General features: G+C 39.9%; 1 protein-coding gene across 1 annotated transcript in view; it reads left to right on the plus strand.

Moving 5' to 3' along the window:
- The window catches only part of CHSY3 (chondroitin sulfate synthase 3), a 142,524-nt gene extending 125,729 nt beyond the window's left edge, over nucleotides 1-16,795 (plus strand). Inside the window, exon 3 of the mRNA XM_064641535.1 lies at nucleotides 12,508-16,795. Coding sequence (XP_064497605.1) covers nucleotides 12,508-14,073 — 1,566 coding nt within the window. The 3' untranslated portion in view covers nucleotides 14,074-16,795. The remainder of the gene's footprint in view (nucleotides 1-12,507) is intronic.
- Nucleotides 16,796-26,656: the final 9,861 nt, after the last annotated feature.

Here is a 26,656-nt window from a genome sequence, read left to right on the forward strand (position 1 = left end):
GCAGCTGGACAGACAACACCAGCCATTTAGGTGGCTGGGAGACATTATAACAGACATCCTGCCATGCTTATGTTGTTTTAATTGGATCTTTACCTCAAGGGCATTCATAATTTATCATAAACTTTAATGTTAATATAATCAGCTGGAAGGAAGCCATACTTACCTCCTTGATTACACCATAAGAAATGAAATCCTAATTTGATGTCCCTTTTTTGAATTTTCTTTTACTGGCACGGCAAGAAGGGAAAACTTGGTTGACAAGATCATGCTGTTCAGTTCCTCAGCTGGATACTGACTGAATGTAGTACAAGTGCAGGAAAATCTAATAAAAAACAGGATTAAATCTGACCTGTCATGCCAGTATGCAGACTGCTGGGAAGCTTTTATGTCAAGGGAATGAAGAAGTTTAAACAGGAAGTCTTCCTGTACTGATTTTGAGTGTTTCTTTGGAAGAACTCATGCTTTTTGGGTGCTCTGCTTCAGTCATTAGTTCTCCAGTGATAAGTTTTGGGAAGTCAAGTCTACCAGTCACCAGAACCAGGTTTCAATCATTCTCAAATTTAGTAGGAGTTGTTAAAAATTTTGTGTATATTTTGTGATACAAATGGAGTATTTAATTACTGGAGATAGAACAGATAGCCTTGGTCCATACTAGGTAGGTATGCTGACACTTCTGTTTTCTTACTTAAGATGAGAGTTTAAAATGTGACTTGGCAATATATGTAAGTGTTCCCAAGATGCATTTACAAACTGAAAAAAAGAGAATAGTTCTTCTTTCACCAGTCCATGTTTATTGTTTTGTTGCCCAAAGATGCTGAAAGTCCTGCTTTCAATATGTTAATGTGATGCGATATATTTTTTACCGAATACATTTCTCTGGGAAAAGTTAATATTACATTCTGTAGGCTTGATCTTTGTGGTGAGATCATGCTGACACCTTCCTATGGCCTGATACTGAGCTACCAAATTGCTTTTGCCCTGGATCAGCAAGGATTCTCATTGCTCTTGTCCATTATAATGTCATCTTGGATGTTCTTATTATCTGTATGTTTAATGCTTTTAGCTTCATACTGAGTTCTGAGCTTCAATAATGTTAAAATGTCTGTCTCTCTTAGGTGCTTTATCACACACAGGCTTTTCCCATTCCTCCACTTTACATTTGCTGACTTTCTATTCCTTTGCCCTTTATCCTTGCCTGATTGTCCTTAATTATTATTTCTAAATTATTGCTGTGTTTTTGTTACTGCACGACTGTATGTTTCCTCCATAAGGCTAATATTCATAGCATTAGAAAAATCTCACTGGAGAAAAGTGTTAGTTCCAGTTATCTTTGGGCTTTTGCTCCCAGTACCCAACTCAGTCACCTGCCCCTGCCTGGGAAGAATAGACCCTCCACCCAGGCAGTCAAGACCTCTGTATAATGGGAGTAAAAAAGCCTCACCACTAGTTGAGTGAGCAAAGGGGGGAGCCTACAGGGAATTGACTGATGTAGTTGGCAAGCCACTTTCCAAGATCCTTGAAAAGTCATAGCAGTCAGGTGCAGGCTGTAAACCGACAAGAGAGAGAACTGATGGGTGGACTGTCCAGTGAGTTAGGAATTGGTTGAATGGTGGCATCCAGAGGGTCAACAGCTTGGTGTTCCAAAGGAGGTTGGTGACTGGTGGTGTTACTCAGGGGTCTCTGTTGGGACCAGTGGTATTTAATATCTTCAGCTATGTCACAGACAGCAGGATTGAGTGCACTGTTAGCAAGTCTGACAACACCAAGCTGAGTGGTGCAGTTGAGTTGACACACCTGAAGGGTGGGTTGCCATCCAGAAGGACCTGGACAAGCTTGAGAAGTGCGTCCATGGGAATCTTACAGGGTTTAAAAAGACCAAGTGCACGGTGCTGCACCTGGACTGGGGCAACTCCCAGTTTCAGCACAGGCTGGGGATGAACAGATCAAGGTCAGCCCTGCTGAGAGGGACCTGGGGGTGCTGGTGGATGGGAGGCTGGACATGACCCAGCAATGGGCACTCACAGCCCAGAAAGCCCATTTTGTCCTGGGCTGCATCAAAAGCAGCGTGGCCAGCAGGGTGAGGGAGGGGATTCTGCCCCTCTGCTTGGCTCTGGTGAGATGCCACCTGGAGCACTGCATCTGGGTCTGGTGCCCCCAAGAAAAGGACATGGGCCTGTAGGATTGAGTCCAGAGGAGAGCCACGAAGATGATCAGAGATGGAGCACCTCTCCTCTGAAGACTGAGAGAGCTGGGCTATTCAACCTGGAGAAGAGAAGGCTCTGGTGAGACCTTATAACAGCTTTCCAGTACCAGAAGGGAGCCTACAACAGAGCTGGTGGGGGACTTTTTTACAAGAGCATGGAGTATTAGGAGAAGAGGGAATGGCTTTAAAACTGAAGGAGGATCAATTTAGATTAGATATAAGAAAGAAATTTTTTACGGTATGGGTGATGGAACACTGCCCAGGGAGGTGGGAGATGCCCCTTCCCTATGAATATTCAAGGTCAATTTGGATGGGGCTCTGATCAACCTGATCTTGTTAAAGATGTCCCTGCTCATTTCAAAGGGGTTGGACTAGATGACCTGTAAATCTCCCTTTCAAGTCAAACTGTTCTATAATTCTGTGATTCTATAATTCCCTCTTACCTCATGCAGATAAAAAGATATGCCACCCAGAGGGGGGCATTACTCAGTGGATTGCTTTAATGATCCAACATCACCAGTCAGCACAGTATTTCCTGCTGTAGGCAACGCTTTGTCATAGCTCTAAATCTCCCAGACCACTTCCATGTAAATATATATGAATAAATTAAGTCATGGCTGAGTATATAAACACACTTCAGTGTTTGTGTCATCTGTCATTTGTCTGTCAATCATGGATAATATGAAATCACACTTCCCCCCCCAGATGCTGCCTTTCAGGAGTCCTGTGCTGTAGTGTGTCCATATCTGAGCACCTAATCCACCTGAGGGCTTTTGCAAGAAGCCAGGTTTTGATGACAGTTTGAATAAATATGCAGCCTTCAAAGCAAATCAAATAACATTAAGGCCCCTAGAGTTTTAAACAGAAAGTTGGTGCTCAGCCACAAATGCTGTCTTTTATAAGATTGCCTGTTTTTAATCTTAATGTGTTCTTCCTGGTAAGCCTTAGGTATGCACTAGCCCTGATCTGTTTGTCTTTTTAATCTGCCAATTTCCATCATACTTTATCTCCTTTGTTACCTCAGATTTTATCAATGTGTTGCATTTATTACCAGAAAAAAGGAATCCAAACGAGGCCTAAGCTTGAAGCAAGAATAGTCAGTTCTCTGAGGTGTCCAAAAGGCTTTCAGATAGTTTTAGGTCTCCAAAAGTTCACTTCCCTAGAAGCATGTTTATTTCGTCCATTTTGCTCGTTAGTTTTAAAACATGTATTACCTCTGTCTCACATTCTGTCCTTACACAAGCACTGCTAAAAGGTTGCAATGAGTTTTTATCTGATATTGCCTGGATGAGCATAATTTAAAATGGATCCTGCAGATTGAATTCCCATTCTCCATCTTCAAAGATACAACAAAGTATCACTCCTGTGCTAACCTTCTATGTTTTGTAGTTATATATGTCTCTTTATAATGCTTGTCCTTTCTTTATTTGGTGTGGAAAAGTCTATCCAAGTAAGGCCAATGGCCTGGGGAATTAAAATACTTGAACTAATAGTGAAATACTGCTAATTATGAAACAACAAAGACATTCAAGGCCAGGTGTTTTCCTAAACTTACAACTTCCTTAATGTAAACAAAGGTGTAATAAATTCAGATAGTTAATTTATTTGATTGACAAAGTATTTAAACACAGAATTCATGGCGTTACTTAATGGAGGTTATGGATGCTGTTCTTCATACATCATTTCAACATTATCTGATAGTGCCAGAATATAAATCTGTACTTAATTGGCTATGCAAGCATTTATTGAATTTTCTTTTAATAATTAAAGAATTCAAAGGCTTCTTTAAAGGGTAAAACCAGCAGTTTTCTGAAGTGTATTTGCTGTGGAATGATAGCTTCTTGAGATTAAAAGAAAAAAGACAATTGTAGTTGGTGAACAGCAGAGAAGAAAACAAACTGCATGCCTGTGCCTTGAGAGAAATAAAATTTTAGATGCATAATTATGGATTGTGTTGAAATATGTAGAGTTTGGGGATTTTTTTCCCAGCCAGTTTCTTTTTTTTTTTGACTTCTTGACTCAATGACTTTTTAAACATTTTAAAGTTTTTAAAGTTTTTCTCGTTTCAGTGCTCGAGGTATCTTTTGATTAGTAATCTGATTTACTGTTACGAGTTACAGATATTTCAGACATGAAAAGACTTCCTTGCAGATGTGCCTGAACTGAGGAGAAAATATCTGTAGAAATAGTCAGACAGGAAAGAGCCCGATAACAATTTTACATTTGGAAAAGGTTTAAACATAGACCTGTTGCCTAAGGCAGTGCACATGTCCCACCAAGATCTTCAAAAGGATGCAAAGTTTATGCATGCTGGGGGTTGTGGCCTGGGTGCCATAGTAGGCAATGGTTGTGTGATTAATTCGCCTTCTGTAATGAAGGCAAATGAGTGGCAAAGCTGCAGATGGCCCCTACCTGCTGGACTGCAAGTATATTCATTTAATCCCAAGGAGGGCATGTTCAGCTCTCAAGGCTCGTGTTGTAAACATGTGGCTGGTCCCAGTGCACTTGCTGGTGTCTCACTGTGTAACTCCCTGGCAGTGTGGACCTGCTTTTCTCTCCTGGGCTTTCCCAGTGGCTGAGTATGTAGGAGCAGCCACAAGTCTGAAGATCATGGAATTACACAAAGCTTAAGCTACGATGGGAAAATTAGTTATATCTTCTCTGTGATCACACCTTTATCTTCCAGAACAGAAAATGAGTCAGGTTTGGAATAGTGAAAACTGCTGAGTCAGCTGTCTCCCTTTCACATGCCAGTGGAGAGTTTGGTGGTGAGGGGAGGGTTGTAGTTCATTGTAACCGTTCGACTGTGACCAGTTTATATGAACACCATCCCTTCCCCGTTACACCTGATGCTCCTACTCTGAAGGCAGGTTAGCGCCAAAGAAGGAGGTTAGTGACCCCAGGCAGTCCAAACCTGAGGAACCTGAAATGCTGACAATCTAGCTTCCTTAAACCTGTTGACTACTGAAATGCTGCCTTTTGCACAATTGTTCCACTTAGATAATGCAGAGGGTAATTTAAAACGTTTTGCTGTACTTGCAGTGTGTGCTGCTGCCCTTGCATACCAGCGCTGTTTTTAATTTGTCTATTTACAAGCTAGATTAGAAAAGTTAAAGTATTTACCATTCTTTTTTTAACATATGCTTCTTTTGCCTATACTGATTCGTTAGATTTTATTACCCTGTGTGCTTGGTTAAATATCTCCATAGCAGGCAGGTAGCTGGAATCACACACAAAATAGCATGACTTTACACAGCCTTCCTATATTACCCATATTACATTTCAGGAAAACTTTGGGATTTGGAGCAGGGTTTTTTGCTTTGCAGTTATGAGACGTCAGCAAAGCCTACTAATATTAGCAGAGCAGCACTGTTTCATCAGCACATTATTTTAGCTTTTCTTGATATCACTTGGCTTAGAGTGTGTTGAGCTTATTTCAGTCCAGTGAGTTGACTGATGTGAGAAAGGAGGTGTGGGGGAAATTATCCAAAAGGATTTGTTATTAGCCTTTATTTATTAAGGTGAGAAGCAGCAGAAGAGTTATAAATAAGTGCTGTTCTACTTTTAAATAGTCTAAAAAATTAATCCTTTTTTTTTAGTTTTTATTTTGATCGCTACGTATCATACCTAGCTAATCTGTGAAAAAGAAGTTAGATCCCTTTCTGTTGAGAGAACAGTCTTAATGCTGAAGTAAGTATTAATTGAATTTGTGGTATGCACTTGTAACTCTTCCCATTACTAACCCCTACGTATCAGAGCTGGAATCAATACATCAAGCTTTGTTCATCCTGGAGACATTGTCAGCAACAAGACTTGATTCCGGTGCTTAGGTTGTTTAATGTGTCTGTTAATCGTGTGTGTGAAACAGAATAGCATTCATCACTTTCTTCTGTGGCTGTGTTGGCTCAAACTTCCTTCTCCAGGAAAAACTAGCAGATACACCTTTCAGTACTCAGCAAGATGTAACTCCTATACACATGGCATTTTTCTGTCATTCACAGATTATAATTACACTCCAGTTTTCCCTGTTGTTTCTGCGTGCCAAAGTGATGCTAAAGGCAGCAGTAGGTTTTAATCCCTTACAATAATTTGAACAGTGAAACCCGAATCCTTGTTCTGTTTTTGTGCCACAATGCTTCACAGCATTACTACTCAGATGCATTATAAACTAAAACCAAATGGTTGTGTTATTACATTACCATTCATTGTTTACAGATATAAAGCTAGTTTTTTTAGGCATTACACTGAGTGGAAACATAAGGAAACGCTATGGCTGAGGACTGTGAATAGAAAGAGAATGTTAGGTATTTACAGTGTAATATTTTTTTGTAGGAATTAATAATATGTAATTAATTCTTACTTAAAATCAAGCACTGTATTATTAGGAAAAAATTAATGGATATCTCAAGTCATTGATTCTCACAAGCAGTCTAGTGGCTTATGACCTGATTAAATTGTATGTACTACTTACACTGAAAATCTGATCCAAACTCTTCTTCTGACAGCTAGAAATTTTCCTTTAATTTCCTACTCAGGTAAACCTAAGGCTGTTTTGCTTTCATCCTCCTTTTCTTATTTACTTCATGTGTTTAGAGACAATATGATTCTTGTCCTTCATTTTGCAAGGTTAAACAGGCCAAATAACATTAAACCCTTCCCATGGGATAGTTTCAGGTCCTGACAAGTTTCTTTTGCATTGATGTGGACTCATACATTTGATAAAGATGCAGGTCCAGAATTGTGTGAAATTGTGTGCTGTGTCTTTCAGAAGTATTTTGACTGATACAACACAAAATTTTGTTTCCCTTTTCTATAGAAGATTCGCACTCAAGTTTCATGATCTCTGCATGTCACCTTACTGCCTGCTGATATTCTTATGTTCTCCTTACATGTCAGTTATTTCTGGTTTAAAAAGTCAACTTTCTGAAGATACTTAGTCACCTACCTCTTACAACCACGAGTGTAGGATTGTATGTGTTGTATTATTATAATGACTTAATCTCTGCAGTGTTTCATCTCCCAAGTTCTCTGGCTCTTCTTGTGGGATGTCTTCTCTCAGCTATTCCTGATGGTCTCAACTTTGTGTCGTGAGCAGTGTCCAAGACTTTGTGCCAGTGTCTTTAGGTATGATAATGTTCCTCAGAAGCTTCCCTCCAAAATAACTCCCCTCCAAACTGACAATTCCCCATTTAAACATAGCTTGTTATTGCTTCCATGTTACTTAGTTCATACGGATTTCATAATTCCAATCTTAATCCTTATCTCCTCCAGGCACACGGTATTTCTCATAGGACCAAAAATAGCTTGCTCAAATCTGTTTTCTTACCCAGAAACTTATGATCACACGTAGCTTAGTGTTGCACTTAATTTCAGTGCATGTTATGGAGAATATCCTAATGTGCCTGCAGTCATCTGAATTTCAGGGGTTTCTTAAAGCACACATCTTGCTGCTGTTTGGGGAAACAATATCATCTGAAACACAGTAGATTTACATGTGTACCTCATATGGATGAAATGTCCCTCAAACTCACTGGAAATAGTGAATAAATCTTCATCTTTAGTGGAGCTAAAGTCTAAACAGCAGGGGAAAGAAAGACCAGGAATGGTTCTTGTCCGTCTTATTTCTGCATCTTTTAGAAGTCCAGTTTAGATAAAGTGGTCAACAGTTTAGTACTACCATGGATTTAAGAAGAGCTGGAGTGGATGGAGGATTAAGTTTTTATGTCTTCTCTGTTAAATGGTAGGAACGGTTCTTAATGCTCAAAGAAAAATCGTGTTAATTAAAAAAGCACCATTTGTGTTCATTCTTTCAATATGTGATAGTCTTGCAATAATAAAGTAGGTTGGTTTTGGCTTTTGTGTATATGTAATAAGAACTTTCCTTTTTTATTACATCAGTAAATCACAGCGATTACAATGATTTCAGAGCTTGCAATGCAAATTATATTGTGCTTACGTATTAGCTGTTGTATTTCTCTGCCATGAAAATAAAGCATTGCCTTTATTCTTATTTCTTTCTCATATTTTTTTTTTCATTCCTGCTTGCAGTTCAGAGTTCCTCAGAGTGTGATTAGATTATTAGCATTTCTTGCCAGCTTGCAGTTTTAGCTGGGATGAAAAGAGGCAAGCGGAAGTCCTTGCCAACTCCTGCATTAGTTGTGGCATAAGAATCATTCAGAAGACAGCAAACTATTCAGGGAAGTCACAAAGTCACGCAATATGAAAAAAAATGTTGTGCCTCCATGTATTATATTGGATTTAAGACAGCTTCTCCCATTCCCTGCTTTCGGTGAACGTGAAGTATCATGCCAAACTAAATGTTCATTTGGCAAAATAGTCTCTCTCTGCAGTAACCAGTAGCTGAGACAGGGGTGTAGGGCAATAAGATGTTGTGATACATCCTCAGCTGGAGCTCCAGGAGTTCATAGCAATGGTTTAAGTCTCCCACTAAGCTGTTGGCTTGCTCTTTAAAGACATCCAAAATTTTACCATCAGCAGCTTGCTATGCCAGTAAGATCTGTGCTCGAGCTATGTATTTCTTTTTCTGTTTTTGAGTCTTGAGTGCTTTCTTGTAGGTGTCATGGTTCTGTATGTGAGAATAGATGGTGACCATTCTTATCCTTTTTCCTTATGGTGCTCACTTGCGCTGACTTTATTGATCCCGGGGTTGGCTGTCTTTGGATTACTCCCTATTGCCCGAGTCATGTATTCATTTAATGATCCATACGTGTGATCATGTGGTGGCCTTGTTGGTACCTTTGTACTCACATTAAAGAAAAACTCGACATGAGCTGGCAATGTGCACTCACAGCCCAGAAAGCCAATGGAATCCTGGGCTGCACCAAAAAGGAGCATGGCCAGCAGGTCGAGAGGGGCAATTCCCCCCCTCCACTCTGCTCTTGTGAGATCCACCTGGGCTGCATACAGTTCTGCTGTCCCCAGCATAAGAAGGACATGAAACTGTTGGAGCAAGTCCAGAGGAGGGCCACAAAGTTGGTAAGAGGTACAAAGAGAGGCTGAAAAAGTTGGGGCTGTTCAGCCTGGAGAAGAGAGGGTTGTGTAGACACCTCCTGACAACGTTCCAGTGTGTGAAGGGGGCGTTCAGGGAAGCCAGATAGAGACTCTGCATCAGGAACTGTAGTGATAGGATAAGGAGTAATGGGTGCAAAGCAAAAGAGGGGGAATTTGGGATAGATATTAGGAAGAAATTATTTACTGAAAGTGGAGAAACAGAAGAACAAGGCTGCCCAGGGAGATTGTGAATGCCCCAATCCTGTCAGTGTTCAAGGCCAGGTTGGATAATGCCTTGAGCAACCTGGTTTAGTGGGAGGTGTCCCTGCCCATGGCAGTGGGGGTTGGCACTAGATGTTCTTTAAGGGACCTTCCAACCTTTAACATTCTGCGATTCTGTGATTGATTTCAGATGGGACATCACAATATTGACAGGATACCTGCCCACAGCCTTCAAGATTCAGGTGCACTATGGCCACAACATGTAATGATATTTCTGATTCACTCTAAACTTGTCCTCAAGCTACTTGCTTTTCCTTTAATCCCTACTGAACCTCAGTGTGACATCTGCACCAAATTGCATACTGTGTAACCAGGTTCTCTTTCCAGAGTCCTAACAGCTTGCACTCAGTCTGACATAATTCAGGTATAGTTAGGACTGTGTTCTTCACATACACTTTGCATTTATCTACACAGAATTTATTACCTTGCCATTTAAAATCATGAAAGCTTTTACTGGAAGGTTTACTTTTAGCATACTAAGTAATTCTAATTTATACTCAGTAAATCTTGCCACTTCCCAAACCACCTCCTTTTTCAGATCGCTTTGGACTGCATTTTACCAATTCAGACTCTCACACAGATCCATTTTCCAGGAAATTTAATCATACTTCCCTTTGCCTCCTGGGCTTGACCACTTCGCTTAGAAATTTCAAAGCAAAATTAGGATCAAATTGAATTGCTTTCAACTGGATGTTAATAATTTGAGTTGTAAAAAGACATTGTCATACTGCAGTATTGAAAACAAATTTCTGCATTGCACCAAGATTAAAACATGCTCTCTTCAGGAAGAGCTCATGATTTCGGTGTCGTATTTGTTCTGAACTGCTTTCTCCAAATTGAGATCTATTAAAAGGTTTCGGTAACATAATTGAAAATGGATTAGTACAGGTTTTTGTATGTGTGAAAATACTACAGTGCCGAGTTGATTCAATTTTTTTTCATTGCTGCTGTTAATCTGTTGTTGATTATCAAATGCAAAATCATTAGTATAATGTAGTACATCCTCTCTGTGTGGTTTCAGTGGAGCACATCAAATAAAACAAAGCATCTGAAATTGGAATGTATGAAAAATGCAGTATTATGTTAATAGAATATTTCTGTTAAATGGGTGCTGGTAATAACTCTGCTGTGAAGCTGGTTTTGTAGTAAGTTGAGGGTTGCAGAAGAATTTGCACAATTGGAGGACAGCATTTAGCTTTGCAGCAGTAGCTTGTTGTCTGTTACAAATCTTTTGGATAAAATACAGTATACTACTTTCTATAAAACTTACTGTGAAATATCATGTCCCATAAGATAAATGTGTGAAGGTAGTTAATGGTTGTTTTATTTATGCTCAGATACAATTCTTCATTAGAGGATTTAGGAAGAGTGGAGTGTCAGGCTTTGTGAGAAAGGATGCTTATGCCATTTAGCAACAAAACAACCTCCCCTTCTTTCTTTTATTTTCAACATTGCACATTTTCCTTCTTTTCCTATAAGGGGACTTTACTATAAAATCCTAGATATGAAAGCCATGGTTTCAACTTTTTCCAGAAAAAAATGGAGAATGCAAAAGCATAATCACCTTGCAGAGGTCACAGGAGACAGCTTTAAAGTGTAACAGGCCAGGAAGGAAGTGTGCCTTATAACTGGAGAGGTTGAAATCTAACCAGATCAGCTGTTCCTTTATCAAATTCTTTTATCATAATTCAAAATGTAAATTATAGAGGGAGAAGAGAAAATTGTTTTTTTCTAAGAGCAAATATCATCACCAAGCCCTTTCCTAGACATTCTTTTCCAACTCAGTCTCTAATCTGCCTGTCCTGCCAGTGTCCATCTCTTGTCTTCAGGGATGCCATATTTCAATTTCTCCTGCAGTGCTGGTTTAAACACTAACAGGACTGATGGTGTTGGTTCCTATTCTCTGTGACAGCAAGGAAATTGCCCAAACTCTACTGTCTCTGGTCCATCTCATCTCATCTAATGTAACAAGGAAAATACTCACCTTCCAACACAGAGCAAATGTTCTCTGATAGCTTTAGTCAGGACTTTTGTGAATAAAGAGTACTTGAGTCATGTTGTAACTTTGTATGTTTTTTCTTGTTTATTCTTGCTTTAATATAACAGAGATATCTGGTTTTTTAGAGGCAAATTTAAGATAGCTTAAGGTATTTCTCAGAGTTAGACTGTTGCTTTTCTACATGTTCTATGACTGTAGCCTGAAAAATTTTAATCTGACTAATAGCAACCACGTTTGCTCAAGCAGAGCCATTTGAGGTCTGAATGGGATGTGAGGGGCGTTCTTTAGTTCTGGTTTTGAAGTGTGACAATGTTTATTTCTCATACACGCCAATGGTTTTCAATAACTTTCATGGTTCTTAGCTTTGTTAGGAGTTCTTTTACGTTTATTGCCCTATGCTTAGTATTACTTCCAGTAGCAAAACTTCTGTTCTTGGCAGAATTGAAGTAGAACAAGATGAATGTTTTGAGTGTGAGACGTTATGCAATCAGAACTTACGTCTCTTGATTTCTTCAGTGTATGAAAGACAAACTTCAATACCCATCTCAAAATCTGATTGTAGCTCAAGCTTAGAACATCTCATTGAATAACATTTTCAATCTAATTAGCACATATTCCTTATGTATTAATTACAGACCAGTCTGTTTGCAGATTAAAAAAAACAGCCTTTTTTCCTTTATCTGCTACTCATAGGAAATAATTCTATTTCTCTGGAGTTAGTAGGTGTTATTTTAGCTCTGCAGTTAGAGGAAGTACAGATTAAACCCAAGATACCTGTCCTTTCACTTAAGCAGAGGACAGTATTTCCTTGCCGTGGGCACTACTGGAACAGACACCAAAACAGTGTAAATATTTCCTACTGAATGTTTCAAAGTTCTGTGCCTTAAAATCACCATAATCTATATAAGAATTGGTAATGCTCAGCATGATGCCAATGTGAGTCCTTTTGTGAGTAAAAGCACTTCCACTTACTGTCTCTTTTCCCCCTACACCCCTCTCTCTCTCTTTCTAGATGCAGCAGTTGTTCCACGAAAACTACGAACACAACCGCAAGGGTTACATTCAAGATCTCCACAACAGCAAGATTCACGCAGCCATAACACTTCATCCAAACAAAAGACCAGCCTACCAATACAGGCTACACAATTACATACTGAGTCGCAAGATTTCCGACCTGCGCTATCGGACCATCCAGCTCCATCGGGAAAGTGCCCTGATGAGCAAGCTCAGTAACACTGAAGTAAATAAGGAAGATCAGCAGCTGGGAGGGATGCCATCTTTCAATCATTTCCAGCCACGTGAAAGGGGTGAAGTCATCGAGTGGGAGTTCCTGACCGGAAAATTTCTGTATTCCATGGTGGAGAACCAGCCACCCCGGCAGAGCCTGAGCAGCGTGGTGCGGGCTGCACTGGATGACACTGTGATGCAAGTCATGGAAATGATAAACGAGAACTCTAGATCCAGAGGAAGGCTCATTGATTTCAAGGAAATACAGTATGGCTACCGCAGGGTGGACCCTCTGCATGGAGTAGAGTACATTCTGGATTTGCTGCTTTTGTACAAAAGGCACAAAGGAAGGAAAGTTACAGTTCCAGTGAGACGCCACGCTTACCTTCAGCAATTGTTTAGCAAACCTTTCTTCAAAGAAGCAGAAGAGCTGGATGTAAGAAGCTTGCTGGAGGATACCAACACTGACACTCAGTCTTTCTCTTTCCTTTCAAATTCTTTAAAGATTTTTTCCTCATCGTTCCAAGGCACCAAAGACATTGGGGGACACAGTGACAAGAAAATACATATCCTCGTCCCTATCACGGGAAGATTTGATATTTTCTCAAGATTTATGGATAACTTTGAGAAGACTTGTCTGATTCCCAGGCAGAATGTAAAGTTGGCAATAATTCTCTTCAGTTCCGAGCCAGGCCAAGACTCCAGCAAACACGTAGAACTAATGAAAGAATACAGCATTAAATATCCTAAGGCAGATATGACCCTGATTCCAATGGCAGGCAAGTTTTCTAGAGGTTTAGGTCTTGAGATGGCCTCATCTCAGTTTGACAATGGCACTTTGCTGCTATTTTGTGATGTTGATCTGGTATTCACACCAGACTTCCTCCAGCGATGCAGAGATAACACTATTCAGGGAGAACAGGTTTACTATCCTATCATCTTCAGCCAATATGATCCAAAAGTAATATATGGAGACAACCCTCCAGCTGACAGTAGTTTTGTTTTCACAAAAAGAACTGGATTTTGGAGGGAGTATGGATTTGGAATTACCTGTATTTACAAAAGTGATCTGCTTACTGCTGGTGGATTTGATACCTCTATTCAAGGCTGGGGACTTGAGGATGTAGACCTCTTTACTAAAGTGATAACGTCTGGCTTGAAAGCTTTCAGAAGTCAGGAAGTAGGAGTTGTCCATATTTTTCATCCCGTTCATTGTGACCCCAATTTAGATCCGAAACAATATAAAATGTGCTTGGGGTCCAAAGCAAGTACATTTGCCTCTACCATGCAGCTCGCTGGACTCTGGCTACAGAAACATTTGGGTGTCAGGTACAACTGGACTCTGTCCTGACATCTCAGCCTATTTGGCCTTTTTGGGGGAGTTTACCTCATTATTGTCTTATTTGATTTTGCTGTTGTAGTTTTAAACTCCCTCCTCATTGTCTTCCAAAGACTGTTGACCTCAAACGGGATGACTCTGCTGCTCGCTGGTGTTCCTTATACTTACTGAACTGGTGAGGTGAATTCCTTCATGTTTCCTTTATTTAAAATTCAGTCAAGTCATGGAAATCATATAAGCCCATGGAGCATATCCATCACAAGAGACTGTATCAGAAGAATGTTCTCCTTTAGCTTTCAGATGCAGTATCATCCTTGTTGCGTTTCTCAGATTTGATGTGATACAAATATTTACCGGTGAAGGTACCACAAAAGTGCTTTATGCTTCTTCTGGGGATGGAACTTTATAAGATAAACTTGAGTTTTATAATTTATATGAGGACTTATATGTATAAATGCTACTTTTCTTCATCTTTAGAATTTTTAAAGTAAATGAATAACTATAATTGTACCTTTATTTTTTAAAAAGAGAGTAAAGCCGAGGAGCTACTTGCAAATACAACTGGTACTGGCTACCAAGGTCCTTAAAAGTCTTATTATTAAAACAAACTCCTCATCGTTGTTCAATCAAAGTGTAAATGAACTTTGCTTTCACAACAAACAGGATTTAATCAAATATTCATATACACTTTAGAAGATTTGTGAGCCAACATCCTTCATTTGCAGGCAAGAAGTAACTATGACTTAACATGGTCATGTATGATTAAGTGCAGGCATACAGTATTCTTATTTTGAAACAGTATAAGTTGCTCTTTCTCTTTTTAGAATGAGTCTCTAGTACATAATTTTCTTTTACATTCCTTTCATAAAGCTGCACTTGATACAGAGTGTTAGAAGTTAAAGCTCTATTTTTTTTTTTTATATTTTCCATGAGTATTGGTACTCAGCAGCAACTTGTTGTTAAAATAGTTGTAGAATAATTATTTAAGTTTCAAAATTCACTATTGCTGGTCAAAGGTCCTTGCCGATATATTTATATTAGTGGAGATTGTAAGACTGTGTTCAGATATAGCTCTCCGGACAGCCTGAAGTTGTCATATGGTGGATTCATGAAGTATTTAAAGGGATACCAACAGAAGAAATAATAAAATAAATTTCCAATTTTAGGGAAATGTTTATATAGGGATATATATGTGTGCATGTGTTTGTGTGCGTGTGTGTATATCCCTATATACATATAGATATATAGAGACACTAATTTCAAAGTAGGTTCCTTTTTTCAGTTCAGGCAGTGATTTGTTACAACCGTTGTTATTTTTGCCACATACTTGGAACATTTCATGTTATACTGTGGTAAGAACTGAGGAGACGTCCAGGAAACCGTCACAGTTCAGCTAAACTTAAAATAGTGCAGTGGGTACATCCAACAGCTTCAGTACCCTTGATTTTAACCTATATTTCAAATGGATCTGGGCAAGAAAAAGTTGTAACTGTAACAGTTTCAGCTGTAGCCAACAACTTCTGCATTTCCTTTCAGAAAAAAAAACAACTAAGAGATTGGAATTCACTGACATATCTGTTTATATAGGATATCTTGATAAATTTCCCAAGGCATGAGGAGGGTGTTTAGGTCTTTTATCTGTGGTTCTCTGTTCTGGATTCATCGTGCAAGGAAAAAAGGCAACCCTGAAGAGAGTTGGGTAAACTCAGAATTAAAGGGCTGGCTGTAACTTGTTGTATGCCTAAAAATATGGCCATTCCCTTGCATTGGAGAGGGTGGTAATTGTGACAGAAGGGAACAGATAGAGGGTAATTCATGCTTGTCTGCCCTGCTCAAGGAGAGTTCCTGGCTTGTTGTTCTCCTGGAGCTCTTGCCTTCCTTGCCCAGTATTGTTAGCTCAAACGTTTGTCAAAAGTGAAATTCAGTATCTTATGAAATAATTCATGGAAACTGCTCTTTAAATTGAGTGCAAAGGTCATGCTTTTTCAATAAGAAAGCCAAGAACAAGGAACATGTCATTTATTTGGTCGATCTCAACTAACCAATGCAACTCACATTGTAAATACCAAAAACTGCCTGTTGATAAATGTTTGTGATGATTTCATGAACAAGAAAAAAACTAATTATTCACAAAGATATCTAAGGAAATCATTGTCTACTGGGGATGTATTCCAGTGCTTATTTCAGTTACTTAATTTAGTGGCCAGAAAGCGTTTGCTTAGCTCAAAGTAAAACAGTAGATTAGAACAAGCAATGAAACCAATCATTCAGTGGGGATAAAGATGAATACAGAGGGCTTGCAGGATCAGGTCCTACATGATATAAGCAAAATGCTAGTATTTACCAGTAAAAATATTTATTTAGTGTCTGACTGATTCATTTGTTTATATGATGAATTACTTTGTTAAAAACCTGATTATAAATGTTTATTATGAAATATTGCATTGTCTTTTGAAATAACTATCCTGAGATAACTTGAGAACTTGTGTTAGTTTGTCTAAGGAATAATATGCCTTCTAAGAAGATCATATTAAAATTTAAAAAAAAAAAAGCACAAAAGTGTTAGTGTAATGTTACATGTGTATAGATTAGGATGGGAATGTCTGTGCTAATCAACTGTTTGCTTTTGTCTAGTCCAAATCATGATCTTGATTGTAAAGTGAAATTTCTGTGTGTATGATGTCCATTTGTAAATGTGTGACTAGTGAATTCACAATAGAACTTAAAAGACCAATTTTTCCCCAAACCTCCTTACCCTGGGAATAGATTTCCTGGTTTCATTGCTGGGAAGTGGGTTGCGGACTGCTTACCATTTGGATGAAAAAAATAAGTATCTCAGCATTCAGCACCCATAAACTTTAGAAATCCCTGTACCACCGCATCGTGATATGTTTTCCCATCCATTAATTTAGCAGAGCATTTGCATCTCCTGGGTGAAGGGGAAACAGCAGGTTGGGCTTTTTAAGACTTGCTGAATGTACTCTGCATCAAAGTACTGGTTCTCAAGCTGAAGAAAAGCAGAAGGGCCAGGGGGAGATGTGCAGCTCAGCCACAGGAGTTGTCACCTTCTGCCCAAGTCGTCTCCTTGCTGCCGCCTGTGCTGCCAGGTGCCTCTCCTTGGAGCAGTGAACAGGCAGGGCAAGCCAGTGCAGGACAAGAGCTGTGCTTGCTGCCAGCAGCTGCTTTTGAGAAGCAAAAGGGCCACGTTAATCAGCGTTTGGGAGGAGCGAAAGGAGGGTGCCGAACTGAGGATTCATTGCATTGAGGTGGTAGGTTGTCTTATGCACATCACGTTCCTCCCTGTCCCCACAGGGAAAGGGAGCCTGGTCCCACACCTCTTCCCTGTTTGCTCTGAATGGGCATTGTGAAGGAAGGGGCAAAACCATCACTCCTTCCGCTTTGTAGGGCTCATGGGCCTGGACTATTCCCTTGGGATCCTACGATATCATGGGACATGTGGGGGAAAAGGTGCCAGACGGCCTTTCCAAAAAGCAGTACAGAGAGAGGCACGTTCTGCACTCACCAAAGACCAGAGGGATGTGCACAAAAGTGCCTTTCGGAGCCTTTGCACTAGTGTGTGCTTAACAATGCCTCAAGACTCTTGCAAAAAATTATGATGCTGGTAAAATGACTCATGGAAGTGCACTGCACATCCCGAGGGCCTGTGGAGACTTGTGAGTAGCACGAGGTAACAACCACTTTTTTATAAACTTTTAAACAAATAGGCAATTGAAAATTCTTTTCGGTTTCTTAACTAATCACCACAATTGCTTCTTGAGATGTAGTTTGCTACACTGAAGATATTGCCCCAAAGAATGATGCCAGCTTTAAGATACAAACAAAACACATGTGCAGATTATATCTGATTTTCCTGCAACTTGAAATCAGTTAAAATTTTTGGAGAAACGTAAGGACTAAGAATTGCTGAGCCACTGACTGGGGGAAAGATTTTTCTCTCTGGTCTATTTTTAAAAAGAAAATAAAAAATGCCTGTAGTAGATACATGCAAAAAATCAGCCATGATGTTATGGTAGCAGTGATAGTTGTGGTCCTAAACTGCAGCACAATGAGGTGTTTCACCAAGTCTAACTATTTACAATGAGTGAATATCACTGAATATTACAGATGTCTGTCATACATCTGTAAGTAACATATAAAGTTGTCCATTTTCAATCCTTTCATGTCTTAGAATAATTTTCTTTATGTTTTTTTCTGTCAGCATTTATTCATTTGATTAATGAATTGACTTGTCATGACTCAAATCTCACTTTCCTGTTTTCCTTTTTCTTGGGTCTTTTCATTTGCAGTATATATTACAACAGTATTGAAACTTTTTGAGCTAGCATGATATTTCTGTTATGGTTTTATGATGTCATTGCCATATAAAACTGCTGAACTAAAATATTTTACTGAATGAGTTTCCAGTGGTAATTCAGATTGTTTCCATTTACCTGTCACTGTAAGTTAAAAGTGTTCTGAATATTATTACTTCACCTCTTCCTCTGGTCTCCTTCATACCGAAATCCCACCAAAGCAAGAAAATGCAAAAAACTTTGGAAATGAAAAAAACTCTGTAATGCTTAAGTCTGTAAGAACAGAATCTGGGGATTTCCTTGATCTCCTTTCTTTTTTTTTTTTGCCTTCAAGTCTTTTATCTAGAATTTCAGAACCATACTTACCAGTTCCATAATTTTAATAAAATAAATAATGGTTATTAAGATGTAAGACAGCACATATATGGGCTACATATTAGAAATTGTAATTTCACATCCTTGTTTTCTAGGCCCCTTATTACTGAACAGATGTTTGCTATTTAAGTGAAGCATCCTTGATTCAGTGTTTACTTAGTGCTTAACCCCGTAGGCAGAGATCCAAAGATGTACTATATACTGCAGGCTGAGTTTTGTTGCTCTCACTCTTGATTAGGGTAATATGGAGCAATAAACTATGCTTATTTTTCACAACTGTCCATACACTGCTGGCTAAAGAAAAGATAAGCTAACTAAATGCTTTGAAGATGGTGGTTGAACTGTGGGTGACCAGGGAGAGAACTGCTGAGTGTAGTTCAGCCTCAAAACCAAAACTCAGATCTGCTCCCAGGTAAGACAATCCACACATCAGAAGTAGAAGCCTGAATCTGTACAAATCATCATGACATCAGGGGGTTCCACCTTAAGGCTTCTAGAGTGTGATTGCTAGGAGCTGTCACAGTGCAGTCTGAACACAGTGCTACCATCACTTCAAGAAAAAAATGAGTAATTCAGTCAAGTGAGGAATGCAATAAAAGTGTTTCCTGTGTGACAGTGTAGATAGGAAGGATGTAAATTCAGAGAGGTATGTGTCTCTTTTTATGTTAAGAGAGTGAAGCATAAAACTTGTTTTGAAGTAGAACTTTGCTTTACTTTCTTCCTAAAAGCTTTTCCCATTGCTTTGCATTCCATTTGTACATGCAGAGACAAATGGTGGGACTCTCTGGAGCAGTACTGAAACTGTGAATCTCCCACACCTGATTTGTTCTGACCAGCAAGACCAAGTTTTGTGAAGTGGTAGCTGAGCTGGCAATGTTTAGTTTTTCCTCTTCTCTTTTTAGACATGACACACTTTACTGTTACTTAACTGGGAGTGGGATCCTTGACAGCTTCGTGTCAAAGATGCATCAGTGTTTTGTGCCTAATGTGTTTTAGTCTTTCTGTTGCAGCTTCATAAATTGCGCTGTTACGTGGCACACCACTGCTTTAAATGAAGAAGTTCCCTTAAGCAAAGGCTTCTGGACAGAAGAATACAGCTGATGTAACACTGCAGCCACAGCTATGTGGCTGAAATAAAGTGCATTCACCTATGGTCGTTATTTTGCTGCATTCAGACAATGGTTTTGCTTGGTGGGAAATTAAGAATGAATATGAGTTATGACTGAATATTTTCTGTTGACAGAGAACAAATCTCTTTAACTGGGGCCAAGTGATGAACTGTTCCTCCAGCATGTGCTGTTATTGGAGGATATCCAGAGACTACAGGTGCTTTTAACCAAACAAGTTGCAGGGAGATGCCTGTGGTAAAACTGAATGGGAAGCACTGTGTTTTGCACTCCAAACTGCTGCTGGCAGAAACTTTGTCTTACTTGTAAAATTATATCAGTTATAACTTCTGCCACAGTCAGCAAGTGTTTAAGGGACAGGCACAAGGGCAGATCCATGGATTTTGCCCTCTGGTGTGAAAGAGACCAGAGAGATAAGATTTGGCCTGGAACACCTTTAGAAAAGAGCCCACTCTGAAAGAAACACGGGGCTGGGCAAAGAAAGGACCATGCAAGAAACCAAAGAGAAGATTCTTTTTCTTCTTTTTCTTTTGTGTTTGGCATGGTGCTGTACTCATCAGGGAGCTACCATGTCTGCCTGGATGTAGCTCAGCACCAGGCTAAAGAAGCACTGTAAAAAGAAGGCATAAATGCTGTGTATTGTGACAGGAGCAGATAGTGGTGGGCAATGGGAAAGAAAGTGTGTGGTAAATCATATAAGGAGTCAAGAAACTAGACTTTTTTTTGCTTGTGAAGTCAAAAGGTAACGTGTGCATAAGCAATTTTACTAGCCTTGATGTGTAGGGAAGAGTGGATAATTAAAGGACATAAATTTGCAGGAAAGAGAAGGTACAGTGTAGAAAACAGTCTCTGTGTAAACACAAAATTTAATTAAAGTAGACATTAAAGTGTATGTGAGAAAATACCACAAGAAATGGAGGCAAAGAAACAGCAGAAAGAAAAGAAGAACTTAAAAAGGTTTAATAAACAACAGCTGAAGGACTAGCACAGATGTAACCATTAAGCACTGGGTACAGAATGCTTTGCAATGCCATTTGAAAAACATAGGAAATGTTTTGGAAGCACTGCACCCCACTGCTCTCCCTGGGTGTGGCTGAGGGAGCAAATGCCCAGCTAATATTAAAACATGCCTCCTTTTGTTTACTTTTTATCAGAGCCTGAAGTACCTGCATTTGTTTTCCTGTTGGTTTGCCTCCACCTTGTGTCATAAATATCTATTCAGATGTTGTATTACTGGGATTTTCTTTTTCTGAGCAGAGTCAATAAGATGGGAGACCTCTCTTTAATACTGACAGTTGAAGTTTAGTGGTAGAGAAATGGCAGTACCAATGCTAACACCCATCTGACTTGACTTTTTTTTTTTGAATATAATGTCCTCCAGTTACAAAAAGTTGGCACTCAGCAGGAACTTTTGCAGTCTTGTCCCACTTCTCTTTCCCTTACACTTTCAGTTCCTAGCATCTGCTGTACTTGGTTACTGATGACAAATTTAGAGAACTAAGGGAATCTATATCACTTTAATATCACCATAGCAAGCAGTTTAATTTTGCACACAGATTTTGTTGAGAGGTTATGGATTTAACTCAAAATTATATATCCCAGATAAAATTATTTTCCAGAACCTTCATAGTTTATTCATACAAATATGAAGTTAGACACTGTAGTGACATCACTGATGTGTAAAATTGCTGAACTGTAGCAATTGTTGAATTAGTTCCCAGCTCTGTTGCAAGGCATTTACATTTTCCATTTACCTGTCACTTCTCTTTAGACTATCCTGAATTTTATTACCACTTCCCTCAGTTTCTTCTCATGACATCTTGAGTTTATTGCCAGAAACAGGAACACAAAACCTTTCCAGATTTAAAATGCATCTCCAAAATTAGGTCTGAAGCACACAGGACTCACTGATTCAACAGACATTAAAGGGTTCAGTGACAAAAGGAAGAAAAGTCTCAGAGAGAGAAAACATTGAAGAAGCAGGAGGGTGCTTAGCTCCCGAGACATTCCATTTTATGGAATCATGCACAATCACAGAATAACTGAGATGAAAAGGGACCTCTGGAGCTCATAGAGTCATAGAACAGTTTGGACTGGAAGAGAGCTTTAAAGGTCATCTAGTCCCATCGCCCTTGCAATAAGCAGTGACATCTTCTGCTAGATCTTCTGCTAGATCAGTGACATCTTCTGCTAGATGGGGCATCTCCCACCTCCTTGGACAACCTGTTTCAGTAATTTACCAATCTCATTGTAAAAAACCCTTCTTCCTTATATCTAGTATAAATCAACTCTCAGAGTGTAAAACCATTACTCCTCGCCTTATTGCAACAGACCCTGGGAAAAAGTTTGTCCCCGTCTTTCTTATAGGCATCCTTCAGGTACTGAAAGGCTGCCATAAGGTCTCTCTGGAGCTTTCTCCTCCAGTCTGAACCCCAGCTCTCTCAGGCTGCCTTCACAGACGGGGTGCTCCAGCCCTCTGAACATTTCTATGGACCTCCTTCAGCTCCAACAGGTCCATGTCTTTGCTGTGCTGGGAGCTCCAAAGCTGGGTGCAGTACTGCAGGTGAGGTTTCACCAGAGCAGAGTAGAGGGGCAGAATCACCTCCCTTGACCTGCTGGCCATTCTTTTTTTGATACAGGATATGGCTGGATTTCAGGCTTACAAGCACACGTTGCTGGCATGTGTCCAGCTTTTTGTCCACCAGCACCCCCAGGTCCCTCTCAGCAGGGCTGCTCTCGATCTGTTCATCCCCAGCCTGTGCTGATACCAGGGGTTCCCATGACCCCACTTCTCAAGCTTGTCCAGGTCCCTCTGGATGACATCCCACCCTTCAGGTGTGTCAGCTCAACTGCACCACTCAGCCTGGTGTCCTCTGCAAATTTTCTGAGGCTATGTCATTGACTAAGACATTAGGCAGCACAGGTCCCCCAGGTGACACCTCTTGTCTCTGGTCTCCATCAGGACACTGAGCCATTGACCACTAACTGTCCTCTGGATGCCACCCTCCAGCCAATTTCTCATGGACTGAACAGTCCACCCATCAAATACATCTCTCTCCAGTTTAGAACAAAGGATGTTGTGGGGGACCATGTCAGAAGCTCTACAGAAGTCCAGATAGATGATATCCATAGCTCTTCCCTTGTCCACTGTTGGAGTCACTTGATCATAGAAGGCCACTGGATTGGTCAGGCAGGAAGTAAGGCCATGCTGACTCTCTTGAATCATCACCTCCCCCAAACCTGCTAAAAGCTGTGTAGAAACCACTGATTTCTCTCTGACTTAGTAGCCTGGATGTGTTTTCAGGTGTAATTTGTACAGCTAAAAAAACCTGCTGAATTGAAAAAACATCTGTGGAGTGAATGCAGGGGTGCAAAAAAACTTCTGCCTGGGATCTGCCCCGTCCTGCAGCAGTAAGCAGGATGCTCAGTGGTACAAACACTTCACAGGGGAAAGACCCAGAAATGATCAGGCAGAAAAGATATGGCTCTTCTCAGGGAATTTTTTTTATTGATAATTCTAAGATAAACTGAAGTGCTGCTGTTGTTAAGAAATCAGTGACCTGCTGAGGACTGAACTAAGACAGTAAGTTGACCATCTTGACGACCAGCATGGCCAGAGATATCTGTTAAGTGCTATGATACTTATATTGATAAACTAAGCCATTGCATGTTTGGGATTTGAAAAGCTGGGACTGTGATCCAACTGCTGTTAAATGGTGAGTATTTACCTCCTTCATGTGCTTTTCTAATATCATGAGATAACTGTAGACAAAACTTTGACCTTATTTTGGCTCCTACAAACCTAGTCTAAAGAACCAAAGCTCAATAATAATATCAGGATTACAAAAGAAAATGCACATAGGCAAATGTCACTGACACTGATAGGAAATGTTCTGCAGGTATTGCTATCTGTTAGGATTGTAGGAATAAGAGAGTCTGTGTTTTGTCAGTTCTTGAGGATTTGTTAGGTCGTGACATTTCCAACTATGAAAGGGAACAAATGGCTCCTTCAATTACTGCTCTTTCTTTTTTGTCTACTCTGGGTCACTTAAACTGGCTGAATGGGGTGGTCAGTAGCAGTGGCAACAAATATTTGCCAAATTGGTCTCATTATAAGGCTCTCGAAACAGATCAATAAAGGTAAAGACTCTGGAGAGCAGGAAGTGACCAATTAAACTTTTGCTGATGGCATTTGACAGTTAGGAGGAGAAAGAAATGACAGTTTTTTGATGCTATTAAGGAATACCTCTAAGACTGAAACATATGTTAGAACTCATTATAAAATTTCTCTGAGGTTTCCTATGACTAAAAAGGAATTGATCTTGTAATGGCAAGCTGTGCACTCCAGATTACTGTAGCAATTTCAGAATTTACAGAGTAACACCAGTAACGCAGATTATGTTTTACTCATCTCTGAAATGAGAGAGATTTTCCCTATCAACATACTTAGTGGCCTATTCACAGCATCTTTATGTCTAGTTCACTTACCAGATTTTGACATGAAGCACATAAAGCTGTATCCTGGCTTCCAAATGGTCTTTTGAGAGTATTTCAGCACTAACAGAGGAGCATAAAGCTAATATGACTCCTGCCCAATGTGCAGCATCAAAGTGTGGCATAAATTTTCTGCTACTTGATGTAGAAGCCTGAGTGGCATCTCAGTAGTCTTGAATTTGCTCAGAAAATAAGTGAAATGGATGAGTTGGGAATGGCTTCACACTTGTAGACAGTGTCAAGGCAGCCACACACTAAGATCACATTTGGGTGGTGCTCAGGATCTGGTTCTGTATCTACCTTCTAATGAAATAAAATTTTACTTAGGAAACAAGTCTTTCAGCTCTGCCAATGAAACGTGTTTAGGTGTCCTATCTGTATTATTCTTGCAAAATCTCTTTTTTAAAAATAATATTTTAAATATTAATTCATGATTATTTAGTGTTTTCCCTCTTGTCCTCCAACAAAACTTGATGTGAACCAGAGCTTACTGTTCTTTGTCACACACCTTGAATGGATGAGATTGGTGGCATGTGAAGAGATACAAAATTGCAGGACTACTTGCCTTTTCTAAATTTCCTTCAGTTCCTGAGACACTGAAAAGCAGTCCTTCAGAGCAGGATATGTTTACCTTATTTTTGATACAGAAGGTCACTTCTGCATCGAAGAAGGTTTCTGTCAAAATGAAGTGATTCAGAAGGTGCTTTCTGCTGCCAGGTAGGATTCATACCTATACATAAACCATACTTTTGTGATATAATTTTTTAAAAAAAATTTAAATTTTAGAAATTATTTTTGACACCTGTACCACTGTCATTCAGCCATATGAGTGAGTCATAGCTGCATCTTCATCTGCTCTCACTTTGAGAGTAAGACAGAAGGAATTTATGTTATTTCATGGGCCATTTATAGAAGAACCCATTTTTACAGGAGGCTTTAACGGAGGATTTTTAAAGATTTTCTGCAAGGAGCTTTTTTGTTAAAATGAAGTTCTGCAGGAGAGGGGAATAAGAGTAAAGGATGAATGTTATTTGGATGACATTATGTGAATGATTAAAGCTACACTAAAGATTATTTGAAATTCCTAAATTGTCTCTGAAGCTTTGCAGTGTCTTTGCTGTTGTGGCACCAGGCAAGATCAGCTTTTGGAAAAGTGATGTAAAAATCATCATCTAGGAGAAAGCAGATTATGGATGCAAAGGATTGGGCTTGCTGGATGTAATTATACTGAAAGCTTTAAAAATTTAAGCCAATTTTCTTAAGAGCTCATACGATCTCTTTGTAAAGCTTCAGCCCTGGAAGGGATTGGTGATTGCTGGGGTTACAAAAGGCTGCACCCAGCTTCAGGAAGAGGGGAGGTAGATTGCTTGGACTGAAGAGGTTTGCAGGCAGCAGGATTCCTGCAGCTGTTGTAGGAGGAGGACTGTGAACTGTCCGCTCAGGTAAGGTTTGTTAGTGGGACTGCAATCCACGTCTAAAAGGTTTAGAGAAGGCAGCAAGATTGACTGTGCCTGAGTCTGTAGAGTGTGAGGACAGGAACAATGGCTGCTAACAGGCCACAGTTGGGCTGTGAGAGGTTGTTAGGACAAATCTTCACTTTTCCTGAATGGAACGGAGCCAGCAAAACCATATGATGACACTGAATGCCTATGGTGGTCTCACACAGCTGGTGAGAACACACTGCAGCTACTCTGTACCAGGGTTTACTGGCTGATGGGAGATTACCTGACAGTCCCTTCTTGCACTGTTGATATCCCACAGGCAACTAAGACACTACCCTTGTGAATAGGCAAGCTGTGCTTCCAGAGCTAGAAAGAAATACAGGAGAGCTTGAGGAAACACAGAGTGACAGGGAGAAATAACTGCTGGGAGGTTTGCTGCAACATCTTCCTTTGCCTAGAGAGGAAAAGGATTATTTGATACGGCCAAATATGATACAAAGAAGGGATGGAGAAGCATAATGACAAGGTGCACAGGTGCCTACCCTCTGTGAGGTCTGTGCCCAGCCCCCTGCATGCCATGGTTACATAGATAAGAATTAGAAATCGGGAAGAAGCGTGCTGCTTACCCTGGAAAATAGATTGTCAACTTGTTCGTGGGAAAAGGTGAGGATACAAACATCACTGAAACTAGGGAACTGTTTGTGGAAGCCCATGCTATCAGAGTTGAAATGGCTCAGAAGGACCCTGCTGGCAGAAGCTGGTGGAAGACTTTCGAAGTCACAGGAGTTGTTTTTGAAGAAATGTCAAAGGAAGCAAACATGGCTTACTTTGTCCACTACTATAT

This window comes from Pseudopipra pipra, chromosome Z (assembly GCF_036250125.1).
Source record: "Pseudopipra pipra isolate bDixPip1 chromosome Z, bDixPip1.hap1, whole genome shotgun sequence".
Classification (NCBI taxonomy): domain Eukaryota; kingdom Metazoa; phylum Chordata; class Aves; order Passeriformes; family Pipridae; genus Pseudopipra; species Pseudopipra pipra.